The sequence below is a fragment of the Falco rusticolus genome, chromosome 1 (genome assembly GCF_015220075.1).
Source record: "Falco rusticolus isolate bFalRus1 chromosome 1, bFalRus1.pri, whole genome shotgun sequence".
In the NCBI taxonomy this organism is placed as follows: Eukaryota; Metazoa; Chordata; class Aves; order Falconiformes; family Falconidae; genus Falco; species Falco rusticolus.
The window spans coordinates 111,984,711-112,003,649 of NC_051187.1; the positions used below are offsets into that span (position 1 = coordinate 111,984,711).

The 18,939-nt window shown below is 40.9% G+C and overlaps 1 protein-coding gene across 1 annotated transcript in view; it reads right to left on the reverse strand.

The window, feature by feature from the left end:
* Positions 1 to 18,939, reverse strand: part of ARHGAP10 (Rho GTPase activating protein 10) — a 155,070-nt gene that overhangs the window by 69,262 nt on the left and 66,869 nt on the right. Inside the window, exons 8-13 of the mRNA XM_037396443.1 lie at positions 16,484 to 16,613; positions 10,466 to 10,572; positions 8,704 to 8,798; positions 4,746 to 4,827; positions 3,568 to 3,610; positions 2,207 to 2,272 (exon numbers count right to left, since the gene is read on the reverse strand). Of these exons, the coding sequence (XP_037252340.1) occupies positions 2,207 to 2,272; positions 3,568 to 3,610; positions 4,746 to 4,827; positions 8,704 to 8,798; positions 10,466 to 10,572; positions 16,484 to 16,613 (523 nt within the window). The remainder of the gene's footprint in view (positions 1 to 2,206; positions 2,273 to 3,567; positions 3,611 to 4,745; positions 4,828 to 8,703; positions 8,799 to 10,465; positions 10,573 to 16,483; positions 16,614 to 18,939) is intronic.

Consider the following 18,939-nt stretch of genomic DNA (forward strand, 5'->3'; position numbering starts at 1 on the left):
AGAAAATCATCAACTGCTTGATTTGGCCACTGCATTTCAGGTTCATTGAAACGGAGCTAGGTATATTGCCGAGTTCTTGGAATGTAGTACCTCACCTAAACCCATTCTTGAAACCCTGGGAAAAGAAATATTTATCAAACACTGATTTTTTTTTTTTTTCTTAAGTACTCCCCAAAACAAAATCAATGTATAGAAGTCATTTTCTTTGGTAGTAATTACCAGAAAGCAGGTCTTTTGACTACAATCTATTGACTGCAGGTCTTACAAAGACTGTGTACAAGGGATAGTAAAGCTGCAAGGTCTCCAAAGACAGGAAATCCTGCAGTTATCTTAGGTAACTAATTCTCTTCCAAGTATGATTCAGAGCAGATCCCACTATGGGGACACATGTTTCTAACCAATACAAGCTTATCATCTGTCATGAGCAACAATATCAGGTGGGGTTAAAAATATATTTCACACCTTCTTACACGCCCCTAAATCAAGGCATAAAGGACAGAGTGGACTTGAACCACCACTCAGTTCAATCTATCCACTCACAGCCACGAGAAGAAACCACATATCCAATCCATTTTTGCAGCCAGCCGCTTCGTGAATAAAGTGTTTACATTTTTCCACACATTTATGTTCTTGCTTCACTTTCCTTGCAGGGTACCAAAGAAAGAAGAAAAGAAAAAAAGACTACTAAAGAAAACTATTTGAACACACCTATAGAGAATAAACCAAAATACAAGTTGCTCCACACTGCTTAGAGTAAGCATGACTCAACAGGTATTGTAAGGTAGCCAGTCACTGTGCTGTAGACCAAAAGCAGCTTTTCATTGCATGACCACATGCTACCCTTTTTATAAAATCTGCCTCATCCAGTGCAAAGAGAACATCCAGTCTATACTGAAGCAGGGTTTTGCAGTGAAGGCAACTTATCTGTAGTATTCCAACTTCATCTGCAGTGCACCCCAGCTGAAATATTCAGACCGTAAACGCCAGTAACTAAAATTTTGAAGTGATGAGACAAGCAAACCTTATCTGAAAATTATTCAAAACAATAAAATGAACCAAAATAATACCAGATAGAATATGGTCTAATCTGGAATAACATCTTTAATGCATCAGACAGGACTGATACAGAAAAGCCCAAGAGAAAAAGGATTTCAGATACTTCTTGCTCTTAAAACACTAAATTCTAAGTATCACAAAGGTTGCTCAGTCTTACTAATAATATTGTATAGTAAGTGCATGCACAGAAGACACTGCTTTTAAGTAAGACCCTGCATTGACAGGAAGTGTGAAAAACCCATTCTTCTGTTCAGCTATTTAAGATGGATTGTGATACAAAGATAGGTATAAATATTCTGCCCTGTGCAATGCTAAATCTCTAGGAAAAAAGATACAATTCCTGAAAAATTGTAAATCTCCCCTTTGGGAATGGGAAGGAAAATGAACAATTTAGAAGAAAACCAAAACTCACACAAAGAAATTTCAACATCCCTTTCAACAAACTAAGAAATACACCATAACCAATTAATTACCTGTTTCATCTCTTTACCTCTTCAAAAGCCGATATTATACAGTGCCCAAGTTACACAGGGTCTGTAACACACCACCTCTCCACAATCATAATCCCAATCGCCTCTTGAATACTGTCTGCATACTGATCTTTCTCTTCGGTTTCCAGTTTTGAAGGTACAACAATCAGTATATGCAACAGTAAGCCTGACAGCATCTTTGCCTCTGGTGCAACTAATTCTAACAGAAGTACTTCTGTACTTTTCGTTATTCACTTGCCTGACAAGCCCCTGTTCTTCTGCCTTAAGTGACTGAAGAGAAAACCTCCATTCAAAGTCCATAAATGGAATACTAAAATTAATTAGTCTGTTCCAACAGCAAAGCAAAGGTACAGAAATTGCCTACAAGATGCAGGATTTTTTTCTCAGGTGTTATGCACAAGTATTGGTTTCCTTTGTCAAGAGATGTGCTATTACCCTCTTCTGAGCACTTCTTGAAAAACACATTTCTTGAGGGAAAGCCATACATAAAAGGCTGGGATTGGACAGCAGGAAGCTCCTGCCCTGGTCAGTGTAATCAGCGTAATATCTACCATGTTAAGTCTTTCCTAGAGATCTACAGGAGACTAGATCACAGGGTCCTTCTACAAAGACCAGACAAGATGCTCCACCCCCTCCACACAGGTCAGGTTGATCATTACCTCGTGTTTCAACAGCACTGATGCACTTTTTGATGACAGTGAACCCTATCTTATCCAATTGTGCACCTATAAGGAAACAAAAAGTTTGAAAAGTTTTAAAGTACCATTACAATTCTGTATTTCACTGAAAAATAAGGCTGGACTTAATCACGCAGCAAGTACTTCTCAGGCAAAACTAAATATTCTGGAATGGGAATAATACATCACTTTTTCTAGAGAAATTCCCCTTTTCTCCTTAACAACCCTGCCTAGCCCAAGTAAATGCTCTGGTGGTAGTGGCTTCACCGAATCTGTTCACAGCAGCAGCCTTTGAAGAACGGGATGTCTGATTAGGTACATATGTTGGCAGATGCAAAATGGAATTTAACAGTACTTACTGCAACATCAACAACATCTGAGAGAGTTAACCAAATGGGACAAGGAAGTACTTATGAAGAAAGAACATAATCATCAACAGCAGAGCTTTTACTGAGTCCTACCCTTAGCCAAAGAAATTCCCACACTAAAGATACAGGACACATGTATATCATTTCAAAGCAGTTAACGATCTGACTACATAAAAGCAGATGCATTAACAGGATAACAGCTGAGACCCAGCATCCCTTTGTTGTTCCTATCTTATTCTTTTTCTTCACATCAAAACTTCATTTAAAAGCTTATATTGCAAAGTTGCCCTTCCCCCAAACATCTGGCCTTCTTGTTCCTGGGGACCTGGTCTTGCACCACAAAAATTAAAATCTGTGGAAAAACACCTATTAATAAACACCAGGATCCAGCTTTAAACAACAATTTAATTTATTAAAAAAAAAAAAAAAAGGTGGCAGCAAGCATAAATTGCCTGACAATGCAGGAAGGATAACTGTTTTCACTCATATACTTTGCTAACAGAAGAAAGCTAAAGTCATTTAAAGAAAGCCATCACTTCTACTTCTGTATTATGGTTTACATCTTAAATACATGCATTCAGTGTTTCTTGCTGACCTTTATGTTCAGCTGTGCTTGCTTTTAAAACCATACTTATGCATTCTAACAGATGTCTGCACACAATCTAGATTAAGAAATTGTGATACATTTACATACAAATTAAACCTTTTTTGAGTCAATTTCAAGAATGAAGTAAATTTGCAAAAACAATCAGACTGTTTCTCCAGCTTATGTCTAGTCTTACAATTCTTACGTATGTACTAAACTGTGCTACAATGAAAACCCATTAATTACACAGCCTGCAAAGTATATTCAGAAGTCAAGATTAAAAATAAAATATTTAATTACGTTGGATCTGCGGAAAAAAATGTACTTTTGCCTTTCTCAATTGTAAAATGTTAACAAAAACCAGCTTTAATAGTAATTCAAATACTTACTTCCTTCTTGTTTTGCATTTGCTCTATTCAAATTGATGAACAGCTAACAAAAGAAGAGTAAAAAGACATGAATTATTTCAAATAATTTTATGAAACCAGAAACAAGACACCCCTAATCTTAATGCCCAGTAGGCACAAATGCGGCTGTTTACAGCTAGAACATTATCACCTCTAACTACAACAGCTCTAACAGTAGGACCAGAGGTCTGTGCCCTCTCAGAAAGTAGATAATTGCACTTTTTAAGGAGTGAAATTTTTAAAAACTTCTCAACAGATACAATTCCCTCAAGAGCAGAACAATGTTAGTTACAGCCATAGAAATTAACCATGATTTGCATGCTCCATGTTTCTATGCAGGTTAAATTTCCATAGTTCAAGTTCACTCAAATCATTGTGAAATGCTCTGATGAATCCTGGGAGTTATGTCCCAGCTCAGCATTCCCAAAAGTTGTAAGCTTACTAGGGAGTCCAGCTCAGACGAGTGGTGGTCATAAACACTTCTGCAGATGAAACGAGATTTTTAGAATGATGTCAATAAAACCTACTACTAAAATCCCCAGTAGCCAGCTACTGGGGACAGACACATGATTGTGCCACTGACTAGAAAATCCCATTATTTTTGGCGGACAAGACCAATATAATATTTATGATTGTAAGAATGACCTGCAGTGTGTTTCAACTCTGCAGTTTAGACCCATTTCCTGATGTGAACAAAAAATTAAGTGAATTCAAGTACAACTTCATTCCCATTGACAAGGTTGTTTGGGGGTTTTTTAATCTAGTTTTAAAACCCAAATACAATAATACAATGTAACTAACTCGGGCAAGTCTTGCCACTGTAATGCAGTGTGTCAGCATAAGGCTAAGTGGACATACTTATTCTAGACATTTTCTAAAATATCAATATCATCATTGTGACGGGAAACCACTTATAAAAATCAATGCTGTCACTACAGTGAAAATTATCTTGTATCAGCATTAGCAGTGATCTACACTGAGCTTTACCAAGTTATTCATCTCTCCTGAGTTTTATTTCACTTTTATTCTTTCTTCATTGAATCTACCATTTTGCAAACTATATAATCCCAGTTTATTAAAATATAAATAGGATCAGGAAGCAGGGGGTGAGAGAATTTTTCAATAACACTATAAACGAATATAAAAAAAAATTATCTTACAGCTTCTTTTCCATCCAAGGCTTCCATCCACAGCTTCCTGTCTTCCTCAGAAAATGCCTGCATGGTCACAGGAGCTCCAGGCCTGCAAATGTACCAGCCGCACAGAGTAACTGCATTTGCCAACAACTAAAAAAATCTTGTCAAAATCTAATTCCAACTACAAGCAAAAGCCCATTGTCTTAAAAGTCAGGTTTGGGGTTTTTTTGTTTAATTACTGAACACTGCTCATCTTTAAAATAAAAGGTACAGAACTAATACAAACAGTAGGAAATAAGGAGGATAGGGAGGAAAAAGGAAAGTAAATGTAATCTTCAGTTTATTTAAAATAGCTCAGTGTTGATAGCTTGTTGATTCCAACACTTGCTGGGAGTAACTGAGTTTTCTGAATTCTAAATAAACTTGCTTTTGCATTTCTGTGTCGTTACATAAAAAATGGCTTTTGTCAACTTATTTGATGTGTAGTCTTCAGCTTTAGAGCAGCAACAATGATTATAGTTTTCCAGTAACCGTCTTATAAAAAATAATAGTCTTAATGCAGTACCTCATTACAAAACTCCACTATTATAACTTTCCTAAAAAACAAAGATGGACAATTATGGTACATGAGGATTAGCGAACGGATATTAAGATAAATCTACTTTTCTGGTTTTGTAATAGCAAACCAAAAAGAATAATTGTGCGGTGTAACATAGTGTAGAAAGCAGGAGAGTTAGAAGCAGGACAGATTATTTGGGTAATTATTTTTCTGTCAATTAAAAAAAAAAGTCATTATATTCAGTGTGCCAATACTTTTGGCAAATTTGTAAATCTCATCATACAGAGATGGATAGAAATAGAGAACTCATTTGTAACATTCTCTCTCTCTCTCTCTCTCTCGTATTAAATCTATCTTCAGGTAGCAAAACCGTTCTAGGGGGAAATGCTATCTAAAAAACAGCGGCACAAAGAAAACCAGTACAAATCCCACTTTTACTTAAAATCGTAATAGTCTATATATCATGTGCGTATTTTTACATCTAGAGATGTTTCTATTTCACCTTGGCATAAGTTTTAGCAAATCATACAATTTAATTGCAGCATAAAACGCCATAGGTACAAATACCTCCTGCTCAAAATCTCTTTTCAGACAACATGTGAGGACAAGGCATGCACTCACACTCTAGCAAACCAATCTAAACTCAGGAGACTCAACTATAACTTTGGAAAATGGCAGCAATCAAGCATGTCATTCTCTTTTCATTAGTTAAAGCAAGGAGACTACTAAGCCATACAAATGGAATTTCTTACTATTCTCAGTGATAGACATTGAGCTCTTAGAGTGGGGGATGAAAGCCTTGCCTTAATTTCTGAAGTTAATAACCTTTATGACTAAACCAAGCTAAGATTGTTATTAGCAATAACAGTAACCAAAACAGCTTCTCAAGCCATACCACCTTTTTTCAGCGCAAACTGGTCTGCTAGTAGAGCAGAGCTGCAAGCATCTTAAACATGCAAACTTAATCACTCTGTAGAAAAAAATACCCTAAGTAATTAGCTAAATTAACTAAAAACCCCCACATGCTGATTTGTTGGCTTTTTTTTTTTTCTACCTTGCTTTACTAGTTAAAAAAAAATTCAAATAGATTACTTTTATGCAGGGCAGACTTTGCTTCTTTTCAGTAAAATTACAACTGTCAAGGTATCAAAGAGTATCACCTAGAGGCAATACATCAAACTCAGTATATGTTGCATGAAACATTTATTTGTCTCCAAATTAAAGTCAAAAGAGACAAAGCCTTCCCTCTTCCTTGTTCTGTATTGGTTAAATTAAAATCTAAGTAGTAGTTCAGAAGGATAATGTTCTTTATCAATAGAACGTCTTTCTCCTGCCTCAAGAGACCTCTGCTGTCTCCTTAAGACTTAAATTTCTCTACATTTACCACTAGTCACCTTCAACTAAACATGATGGAGTACTAGAAAATGAAAAAACATAATTTCCAGAGATTTAGCCAGGATCCTAGCACCCTCAATGCTTGTAAGTTTCGGAATTTAAAGAAAAAAGAATAATCTTGGCTTTCTTTTAAAAAGAGGAATCTGTAAATATTCAGCTAGCTTGAAACTATGCTCAAGTCACACACAAGGCTGAACGTTTGCTACTGGAAAGTCCTTCCTAAAATTTTATAATCTTGCCTCCTTCCACAGCACAGGAACAAAGAAAACCCCATGGCCAGTCATCAATCTGTCTGTTATTTTTTAACTTGGACAAGCCAAGGGGATAAGTGTGCCCTGAACTGATACCAAGGAAACAAGCTAATGGCCTGCAGCACAGAACTAATCTCCATGGGAACATCTCAGTACTACACACATATATTATTAAAAGAAAAATGTCTGATATCAAGGTCACGGTGGACCAGTTGTGTCTATTGTATCTGGACAGAAAGATGGATGAGATTTTTTTCCCACTTCTACCAGAAAAAAGAATGAAAAAATGTTTTGCAGGATGAAGGAAACACTGCTCTCCATCCATCTCTGTTCAAACTCCAGACACCCTGGCACAGCAGAGATGACACACAGAGGGGGGCAGACTGACATTTCTCACAGTACTTTTTTAGCAACTTTATCAGACTCTGAAATCTGTTATTCATACTGACCAACACTGACCCAAGAGGAGCTGATGTCAAGACCTTAAATCTTTACTCCCTTTCCTACTGTTGGGGCACAGTGTTAGAATAGTTAAGCCACACCCTCCTCAATTCAAAAATGCAAGTTGAAACCATGCTGTACACTTGTGACAAATGCCACCTGAGGTGTAAATGAGTGTCTTGTTATCTGCCATGCCAGCTGGAAGTTTTCAGACGCGGTGGTAGTTTTGCAATCATTTAACCCATTGCTTGTTACAGAAATGGGCATGCCTCAGGCAGGCCAGTCTCACTGGCCACAGAAGCTAGCCACAGCCTCTGACCTAACGCTGTGCACATGCACATGACACTTATCACAGACATATCTGCAGACCACTAGCAATCATAGGACAGAGGGGTCTGACAACATTGGCCATATAAGAATTTGATTAGAAAAAATGAAAAACATAAAACTTGAAGACCTACTACAGGACATATTCAATGTAATTAATTTGTATAAGTAACAAGCAAATGTATTTGTTAAAAACAGCTTAAAATGGGTGGATGCAAAAACTCAGCAACAGTTCACTAACTCGTATCTAGCATTTAATGCTAGATATAATCCTGTTCTGCACAGATACAAAACAATGTGGCATTACCACAGCCGTATTTATTTGCAGTACCCTATTAAGTTGGACTCTCTCACCTTCATAAATGAATTAAGACTACAACACTGACGAAAAGCAGTATTTATCATATGGTAAGACCCTTATAGCAAAGTAAATGAGCAGTTCTTCTCTTTTGAAACAAAGTAACAAAATGGTGCTGTTTCAAAAAGGCAGTGGCAACAATGTTCAAGATGCACTGGATGACAACACCAGTCCTAAAGAGCCTCAAAATTCCACTGGTGCTATTTTCAATCTAAGAACCCAGCATAAACCCTCAACCACATGTCATTTTGAGAAGAAGGCTTGTGATACGATATTGTCTATATAACATGATTGTGTGAATTTTTACTGTGGTTGTAGTCTTTCACTATAGCTCTGTGTACTTCAATTTAAGCCACATTTCTTCACAACTATAACAGCAATTCATAATACTTTCTCTAACTTTTTATATGCTTTCTTTTTATATGAGCTCAGACAATGTCTACATTTCAGTTTAGATCCTCCCTGCTTCTGCTACACATAACTGAAGTAAAATCCTGTGAGCCATGGCAGGGCTTGCCTGCTCCTCCAGTGACTATTACCCATTGGCAGTCTGAATGGGTATTGAAAAAATAAGAAAACACAACAGTAGTATTACAGTAACATTAACTACTACTTAGAAAGAGTCCTTTCTAGTGTGTTTCACGAGCTTACCTGTCTGAAGCTTCCAAGTCAAAACAGAATCGCCTGTCTATAGTATCTATATTTCTTTTGGTACAATACATAAGGACGAAGAGTTCCCCATCACCCTGTGAAAAGAAAGATTTTATACGCTTGACCCAGTAATTGAAAACTTCAGTAAGCCAGCTATACAAATCAAGTAAGTTAAATTTACATTAAAATAATGGCGAAAGCTATACTGAAAACTGACACTTGCAAAAGAATTTTCTCATGGCTGCCGTTCAGGTCTGTGCAATAGCACATAAATTCCATGGTCATTTATGGGACATAAATGCAAAAAATATTGAGTCCCTTTTAGCTAGTACTTTACAGCATTGACACAGTACCACAGTAATTTGAACTAACAAAAAACATTTTGCTATAAAGATTTTGCATGTTATAAGCACATAATGAGCAAAAAAAGCCTTCTCCCATTTTATATCAACCACAGCAATTTCCATAGTAAAGGCTATTGCTACAGTAACTAGAACAATGTAAGTGTTCTTTACTATCTGCAATCCGTCTTACAGAACCAGGCCTTTCTTCAAGACCAATCAACACAAGAATCATATTTTACCCTTAATATTTCAGAAATCAAATAAACTCATCTGTGAATGCTGCATGAGTTGTACAGGATTTAATCAGGATTAACTGGACGTTTTAATTATTTCTTGTCTTATTCAACATCTCTAGACACAGGAGGTTGTCACTGAAGGAGTAATTGCATTGTGGGTTTCAAAATGAGAGATCTTTTAATACAGAAAAATGGTTTTATAAGTGTTTTAGAATGCCAAATGTTTACACACATACTATATTAACAAAATGACTAGTTACAATTAAGAGTAAATCAGATAAAAAATTCATAGAAGTACTAAAATGATTAAGGAAGCCAAACACCACCAATTTTCAGTATGGCAGGTTTTCCAGAGCTTTTGAAAGATTCTTCCAAATTCAATGTTTTGTAAATATATACAGCCCTCAAAATGATGAAATCCATGTCCCCTCTGCTCAAACTAATGGGATATAATACCCTGATAAAATTCAAATTTTGTTAAAGATTCACAGTTTTGGAAGACAGGGCAGGGTGCTGCATTTACAGGAATGTTGACTCGAGCATTATTTTCCAGCTTCAGATATCCTTTTTCCTTACAACAAAACATATCTAATCCATATTAATGCACTCATTTAACACATCATCTGTGAAGATGCTGAGTACCCTCAATTCCCAACTATTTCAATAGGAATTAGAGCCATTTAAAGATCAACAGAGTCTTGGGTCTTTAATATTTCAGATGCTATAAGAGATCTGAAATTACATTCAGTTGTCAGTACAAATTATATTTCTATTAAAATCCTCTTTTCTAGTCCCACATCTAGTACTTATATCTCTGAAAGAAAAACCTGACTGGAGCATGCAAGAAAGAAATTTCTATGTCTATTATAATTTCCAGATTAATAATTAAAAAGAAGTTAGATACTTCATGGATAAACCAGATTCTAACTGATGAAACACTGCATGTTATTTGTACCATGTTCTCTGGTCTTCCAAAAGGAAGCAACTGAAGTCTACAGAATCCTTATCTGTTAATCTGTCTGTTAACTCCAGGTTAATGTCCTTAAATGCCAGACTGAATCGTATGAAGAAAGAAGAAAAAAAAAAAAAGGGGGGCAAGGAGGTAGAGAGGGAAAGTACTTGACACATCTTCTGATCTTGATACAGGGCAAGTATAAAAGTAGAATATAAAAATATACTTACAACTTTCCCTCCTGATCTGTGTTCAAATGGGATCATGGTGAACTTTTTTGTCTCTTTCCTATACGTGCAATAGTGCTTCACCCAACTAGAACCAAAGGGAGCAGGTCCTACATAACACAAAACCATTGAATAGTACGTACTTTTTCCAGTGTGTGTATTTACTTCTCCTGCTTTCCAAAATGATACTGAAGATTCCTACTTAATTCCTAGTAATGCAGTATTTAAAACAAAGGTGTGAATTAAGAACATAATACAAAGTAATACAAATGTTAACCAGTACTAACTATTCTAAAAACTGACATATGTAGTATTTCACATTTATGCCTCGCAACCAAAAATGGATTTGTCTCACTACTACAGAAAAATATTTTTTCCCTAAAAAATACATATCCCTTGGAAACATTATCTAGGCAGAACACAGAAACCTAGTTTTACACTTGGTAACTGGAAGCTAAGCAACTGCAGATCAATGTACCTGTGTTGTAAGCTCTACATTATCTACTGATTAAGGTCTGATCACATTTTCTGACACCAAAAATCACTCCTAACTATTCATCAGTGCACACCCTACATAGAACACACTTCCTTAAGAGCCCAGCCTACTGCATACACTATTATTCAGATTTGCACGATAATATTAACTGTTAAAGCTTGGATTCTGACCCACTGTATCTCCTCACTTGTACTAATTTACTTTTTTTAGAAAAAGTTTTGCAAAGGACTCTTCTCTTTTGAAGGACTCTGCCCCAGATTATCAGGGAAGCTCTTCACAAGTAGCTCCAGCTAACAGAGGATTTCACTGCTCCTAACCTGGAAGGTCTCACTGCCTTGCTCCTCTGCAACTCATCTTCAGGCACACCCACCTCTTCTGAATCCTTTCAGCTGATTTTAAAGCTCATGACCACCAAGACGAGTGAACTGATCTCACAAAATAACTTTTTTATTATTTTTTACTGCTAGTTCTCTTAAAATTTATTCCTGAACACTGTAATACCGATGTTTCCATAAAGAACGTTACAGTGTCCACAATTCGTGACAAATTTTACAGAAGTCTTTACTTCAACAGTAATCAATGAAATATCACAAAAGTAAAATCTCTCATCAGAATAAGCAAATAAAATTTCCATAAGGGCACACATCGACAAAATATGATTTATGCAAAATTATTTAAAAAAAAACATACAAAAATAAATTACTTTGAGGTCATTCCTTGAGCAGTAAATGTTCTGCATCTTACTTGGTTTTTTTACTAGAGTGAGAAAGATTTATAATTGTTCAAAATATTGACAGGATATGATTTGTGTGACATGCACCTCCACAGCAAGATTTTCAACACTAGCTACCTAGCCTATAGCCTGCTTTATTTGACCCTATGATCACAATCAGGTAATGAAAGCATATCACTGAACCAAGGAAATGACAGTCAATTTCATCATACCAAACTAGCCCAGTTTTCAGAGGCTACTTTGATAACTCATGTTGCTCTGACGACAATGTCTGACAGTTCTAGAGGAAGTCATTAGTAAGGTATTAAACACAATATGAAATACATCCTTTGATCAAACAAAATTTCCTCCAATTCATAAAGTCATGGAATGGCTTGGGCTGGAAGGGACCTTAAAGAACATCTAGTTCCTACACACCTGCAGGCAGGGACACCTTCCACCTGCCCAGGCTGCTCAAAGCCCCATCCAGCCTGGCCTTGAGCCCTGCCAGGGATGGGGCACCCACAGCTGCTCTGGGCAACCCATGCCAGTGCCTCATCACCCTCACAGTAAAGAATTTCTATCTAATCTAAATCTACCCTCTTTCAGTTACAAGCCATTACCCCTTGGCCTATTGCAACAGACCCTACTAACAAGTCTGTTCCCATCTTTCTTATAAGTCCCCTATAGGTACTGGCAGGCTGCTGTATGGTCTCCCTGGAGCCTTTGCTTCCCCAGGCTGAACAACCCCTTCATAGGAGAGGTGCTCCAGACTTTGTGGCCCTCCTCTGGACTCATTCCAACAGGTCCATGTCCTTCGTATGTTGGGGGGCCCAGAGCTGAACGCAGCACTCCAGTTGGGGTCTCAGGAGAGCAGAGCAGAGGGGGAGAAACACCTCTCTCAACCTGCTGGCTACACTTCTTTTCATGTAGCCCAGGATGGGTTGTAAGCACACGTTGTTGGGCCATGTTGAACTTTTCATCCACCAGCACCCCCGAGTCTCTTTCCTCAAGGCTGCTCTCAACCCATTCTCCACCCAGCCTGTCTCTGTCCTTGGGATTGCAGTGACCCACATGCAGGACCTTACACTTGGCCTTGCTGAAAATTTGTGAGGTTCACACAGGCCCACCTCTCAAGCCTGTCAGGGTCCCTCTGGACAGCATCCCTTCCCTCCAGCATGTCAACTGCACAACAGCTCGTTGTCACTGGCAAACATGCTGACAGTGCACTCGTTCCCATCCATGATGCCAACAAAGATGTTAGAACAGCATTGGTCCCAGTACAGACCCCTGAGGGACATCACTCCTCACTGGTATTCACTTGGACATCAAGCTGTTGACTGAGTGCAACCATTCAGCCAACTCCTTATCCACTGAGTGGTCCATCTGTGAAATCCATGTCTTTCCAATTTAGAGGATGTTATACAGGACAGGGTCAAAAGCTTTGCACAAGTCCAAGTAGACGACACCAGACAATCTTCCCTGATCTGTCAACACTGTATCCCCGTTGTAGAAGGCCGCCAAATTTGTCAGACACAATTTGCCCTTAGTGAAGACCTGTTGGCTGTCATCAATCACCTCCTTATTTTCTATGTGCCTTAGCACAGTTTCCAGAAGGACCTGTTCCATGATTTTGCCAGGCATCAAGGTGAGACTTACTGGCCTGTAGTTTCCCAGATCTTCCATTTTTCCCTTTTTAAAAATGAGGGTTATGTTCCCCCTTTTTCAGCACATGGGAACTTCACCAGACTTCCACAACTTCTCAGATATGATGGATAGCAACTTAGCCACTTCATCTGCCAGTTCTCTCAGGACCCACAGATGCATCTCAGCAGGTCCCACAGACTTGCGCACCTTCAGGTTCCTTAGATGGTCTTGAATCTGATCTTGTTGTATAGTGGGCAGTTCTTTATTTTCCCAGTCCCTGCCTTTGCCTTCTGTGACTTTGGGCGGTGTGGCTGGAGCACTTGCCGGTGAAGACAGAGGTAAAAAAGTCACTGAGTACCTCAGCCTTCCCCATGGTCTCGATAAGCAGGTCTCCCATTTTCTTCCAGAGACGGCCCACGTTTTCCCTAGTCTTCCTTTTATCACTGACATAACTATAGAAACATTTCTTGTTGTCTCTGATGTCCCTGGCCAGATTTAATTCCATCAGGGCCTTAGCTTTCCTAACCTGACCCCTGGCTACTCAGTTTCTCTGTATTCTGCCCAGGCTAGCTGTCCTTGCTTCCACCCTCTGTAGGCTTCCTTGTTGTATTTGAGTTTGTCTAGGAGCTCCTTGCGCATACATGCAGGCCTCTCAGCTTAAGTCTTTGTTGGGACACACGGCTCCTGAGCTTGGAGAAGGTGATCCTTGAACAGCAACAAGCTTCCTTGGATCCCTCCTTCCTCCAGGGCTTTATCCCATGGTACTCTACCAAGCAGATCCCTGAAGAGGCCAAAGTCAGCTCTCCAGAAGTCCAGGGCAGTGAGCTTGCTGTATGTCCTCCTCGCTGCCCTAAGGATCTTGAATTTCGCTATTTCATGGTCATTGAAGCCAAGGCTGCCCTTGAGCTTCACATTCCCCATCAGCCCCTCCTTCTTGGTGAGAACAAGGCCCAGCATGGCACCTCTCTTCATTGGCTCCTCTATCACTTGGCGAAGGAAGCTATCATCAACACATTCCAATAACCTCCTGGATTACCTATGCCCTGCTGCGTTGTCCCTCCAACAGATATCAAGATGGTTGAAATTCCCCATGAGGATCACAGCTTGTGAAGGTGAGGCAGCTCCTGTCTATAGAGGACACCGTGTACACCTGCAGGGCTACGATCTGACTAGCATCAAGTGACCTGTAGCAGACCCCCACTATAATGTCATCTGTCCCTGCCCTCCCTTTAATCCTGACTCATAAGCTCTGCTCTCAGTTGGCTTCTCATCCATCCCCAGTGGAGCTCCACGCTCTCCGGTTGGTTGCTGACATAGAAGGCAACACCACCTCCTTTTTCCCCCGACTTTCCTTCCTAAAGAGCCTGTATCCTTCCATTCCAATGCTCCAGCCATAAGAGTCATCCCACTACAGCTCTGTGATGCCAGTCAGATTGTAGCCCTGCAGGTGTACACGCATCTCTTGTTTATTTCCCATGCTACATGTGTTTACATAGAGGCATTTGAGTTGGGTCCCCAGTGAACCTGACTTACTGGCTGGAGCAGTTAGAATTCCCTTGTGCTGCTCTTCAGGTGTTCTCCTGCTGCCCTGCAATTCCTCTCCAGGCATCTCTTGCTGGCACCGGCACCAAACTGGTAGGAATAGGATGGATTGAGATTTCCCCTCCCCGAGCAGCTTTAGTGTAAAGCCTTCTTCACCAGCTTGGCAAGCCTTTGACCAGTGCTGGTCTCCCCTTCTCTGTCAGATGAACCTCATCAGCCCCCAGGATTCTCACAGCGAGCCACATGTTCTAAGTAACTGTGGCACTAGTCCTGCAACCATTTGTTGATTTGCCAGATTCAGCTGGTCCTTACAAACCCTTTCACTTTGACTGGGAAGATTGATGAAAAAAAACTGTCTGTGCTTCAAAGTCCCTTACTGCACTCCCAGGGCTTTGTAATCCTTCTTCATGCCCCTCAGACTGCTCCTGGCTGTATCACTGGTGCCACATGAAACAGCAGCAGCAGCAAATAGTCAGTGGTCTGTATAAGGCCTGGTAGACTCTCAGTGACACCCCTGATGTGAGACCCTGGTAAGCAGCACACCTCTCTAGAAAGCACATCAGGTCAGCACAGGTGCCTCCACACCTCTCAGAAGAGAGTCACCTACTGCTATCGCCCATCGCTTTTCCTCAGTTATGCCGGCTGTCGCACGAGGAGCAGACCAGGCTGCCTTACTTGGCTCCAGCGTCTCTCCCGATGTGACTGTTGTCTCCTCTTCGGTTGGCAGAGCAACGAAGCAGTTCTGCAAGGGTGCCTCAGGCTCCAAGGGAAGTCCCTTCCTCCTGCAGGTCCTTCTGTTAGTCTTCCATTCTTCTGCATTATTGGCTGCCTTCCCTCCTGTGTGTGCCGGTGGGGGAGGTTTTGGCTGTTTGGCCGTGGGCTCTGGGTCCACTGTAGGCTGTCCTTGGAACCAGCTATCTAGCTCCTTCTCAGCCTCACTGATGCTACGCAGCCAGCTCAGACTCCTGCTGCAGTAGGTCCTTCACCTGGGCACAGCTTTTGCAGGCAGGTCCGCTGCCTGTCCCTGCCCCAGGAGAAAGGTCCGGGCACATCCTGCGGTCTGAGGTCTGCACTGTGGCCTCTCCCCTCAGCAGCTCCATCTGGCTGGAGACATTGGCCATGGCTGGGGTAGATGGTGCAGACCTCCCAGCTGGAGTTGCAGTCTGGGCTGTTGGCTCTCAGATGAGCGCCCACCATTCTGCTGTGATGGTCAGGTAGGATGAGTACCCTTGACCCGTACAATAGACATAGAGCGATGCCCAGTTGCTGGGTTACATGGACTTCAAGTCTTTCCACTCAACCAGTGGAACACACCTCCTTTGAAGCAATATCCTCCTATGCAAAGTGCCAGGCCAGGCACTGGCACTCCCCAGGGCTGCCCTGCGCAGGAGTGGTCACCATCACCCCTGGCCCCGCCCAGGGTTCCGTCACCTCTGCTAAGAACTGTCACGCTTCCAGCACCATGATCTTTTTATATGCCACAGTAATGCTGCCATTAGGAGCTTTGAACATGTACTCAGATGACACTGTTCAATAAACTGTACATTCTTTGCATGTTTATGTTACCTGCAGAAATAAGACTTGCCTGTATGCACAATACGGGTACTACAAAAATACATCTTACTTTTTTCCTGTACATAGAGATAACCTTCCATCGTGAAGTGATTTGCTCTTTTGTGTTCCTGAGGATTTCTTCTGATCTTGTTCATGAGCTCCTCTACCTCTGACCTTGTTCCTTCAAAACGATTTCGTGTCTAAAACAAGATGGCAAAACCCCATTAGTAGAGTGGAAGAAAGACTTACTCTTCCTGGCAGATAAGAGTTATAATAATGTATTGGGTTTGTGCACCAAACTTTTGGTAGCAGGGGAGCTGCAGAAGTGGCTTCTGTGAGAAGCTGCTACAAGCTTCCCCTAGGTTTGACGGAACCAATGCCAGATGGCTCCAAGATGCACCTGCCACTGGCCATCGCTGAGCCAGTCAGTGGCAGTGGTAGCACCTCTGGGATAATGTAATTTAAGGGCGGGGGGGGGGGGGGGGGGGGGGGAGCAACTACAGAAAGAATATGAGAGAAACAACTGCAGACACCAAGGTCGGTGGAAGAAGAGGAGGTGCTCCAGGCACTGGAGCAGAGATTCCCCTGCAGCTTGTGGTGAAGACCCTGGTGAGGCAGGCTGTGCCCCTCAGCCCATGGAGGTTAGCAGTGGGGCAGATATCCACCTGCATCTCAGGGAGGACCCCGTGCTAGAGCAGATGGATGCCCAAAGGAGGCTGTGACCCCATGGGGAGCTCACACTGGAGCAGCTCCTGGCAGGACCTGTGCCCCCATGGAGAGAGGAGCCCAGGCTGGAGCAGGGTTGCTGGCAGGGCTGGTGACCCTGCAGGGAACCCACGCTGGAGCAGTCTGTACCTGAAGGACTGCACCCCATGGAAGCGAGCCACATTGGAGCAGTTTGTGAAGAACTGCAGCCCACAGGAAAGACTCTCGCTGGAGAAGTTCATGGAGGACTGTCTCCTGTGGGAGGGACCCCACACTGGAGCAGGGGAAGAGTGTGAGGAGCTCTCCCCCTGTGGAGGAAGGAGTGGCAGAGACAATGTGTGATGAACTGACCATAACCCCTGTTCCCTGTGCCCCTGCGCTGCTCTGAGGGAGAAGGCAGAAAAAAAAAAAAAAATCAGGAGTAAGGTTAAGTCCAGGAAGAAGGGAGGGGTGGGGGGAGGGTGTTTTTAAGATGTGGTTTTATTTCTCATTATCCTACGCTGATTTGAATGGTAATATTTTTTTTCCCCCCAAGTCAGTCTGTTTTGCCCATGACTGTAACTGGTGAGCGACCTCCCCGTCCTTATCTCAGCTCACAAGCCTTTAATTATATTTTCTCTCCCCTGTCCAGCTGAGGAGGGGAGTGGTAGAGCGGCTTTGGTGGGACACTGGCATCCAGCCAGGGTCAACACACCAAAAATAATTATTTATAAAATGAGAGAATTATTCAGGACATTTTAGAATAGTCAGTGCACAATTTCAATACATGATTACTTCAAGTTCTGATATTCTTCAAAATTAAAAGCATGGTTTAGATATTCGCTGTTATAAGTGTGGAAAGCACAAAGATTGCCAGAGTAGATTTCTAAAACAATCTGCTACCCTCTTCAGAAAGAGGTGAAATATTGAGTACAAAACTACTTTGGATTTGAATATTCAAGTTTCCTTAGAAAAATATTACTACAGATGTTCACTGAATTCATGAGATTCTTACTAGTTGTCAGGAAGGAGATGATTTTCTGTAGTTACTGAGAAAAAAAGCATGCAGAAAAACCCCAAAACCCACCCCCAAAAAAACAAAAGTCCAGTTTATTATTATTCCTGAATGTCACTCATTTCAAAGTTTGCAAGCAGCCACAAGAGAAATATTTATTAGAATATTAGTAGAAACAGTCAGAAAGTAACCATACCATCCACAAATTACACAATAGGACGACGCAAAACAGAGCAGCTCACACCTGACAAGAAACTCTTTGGTTTGGTCTGAAAAACATTGGCAATTGGCCAATGAGCAAATAACAAAACCACAATAATCCTGGTAATACCTAGTTTTCTCCACATACCCACTTGGCCAAGTTGCACAAACTGAAACCTTGTATTTAAATTCCTGGCTGGTATTTTCCCCAGTTGGTGCATGTGTTTTGAGGAAAGCATATTATTCCAGATGCATGCTTATGTGTCTTGGGGCTTTCAAAAAGCACCTTTATTTTTCTGAAAACGGATGAGCTTCTGAAAATGCTGCTTCACCTACTTTATGGGTTTTTTTCCCCCAGCACAAGCAGCCATTTGCATACACTGAGAAATATACCATGAATATAAGCAAGTATTCATTCTTGTACGTATACAGTTAACACTATGCTCCTGACTGGCCATCTGTACATGCAAATTCCAGATTTATGCTTGGAAGGAGTTTATTCATGGGCACAAACATAGCCCATACAAGCTGTCACCCATACCCAAACATTTTATAAAGGAAATAGGAAGATATTCTTTAGGTGATGATTAAAAACACTGCTGCCTTATGTCCAGGCAAAACAACTG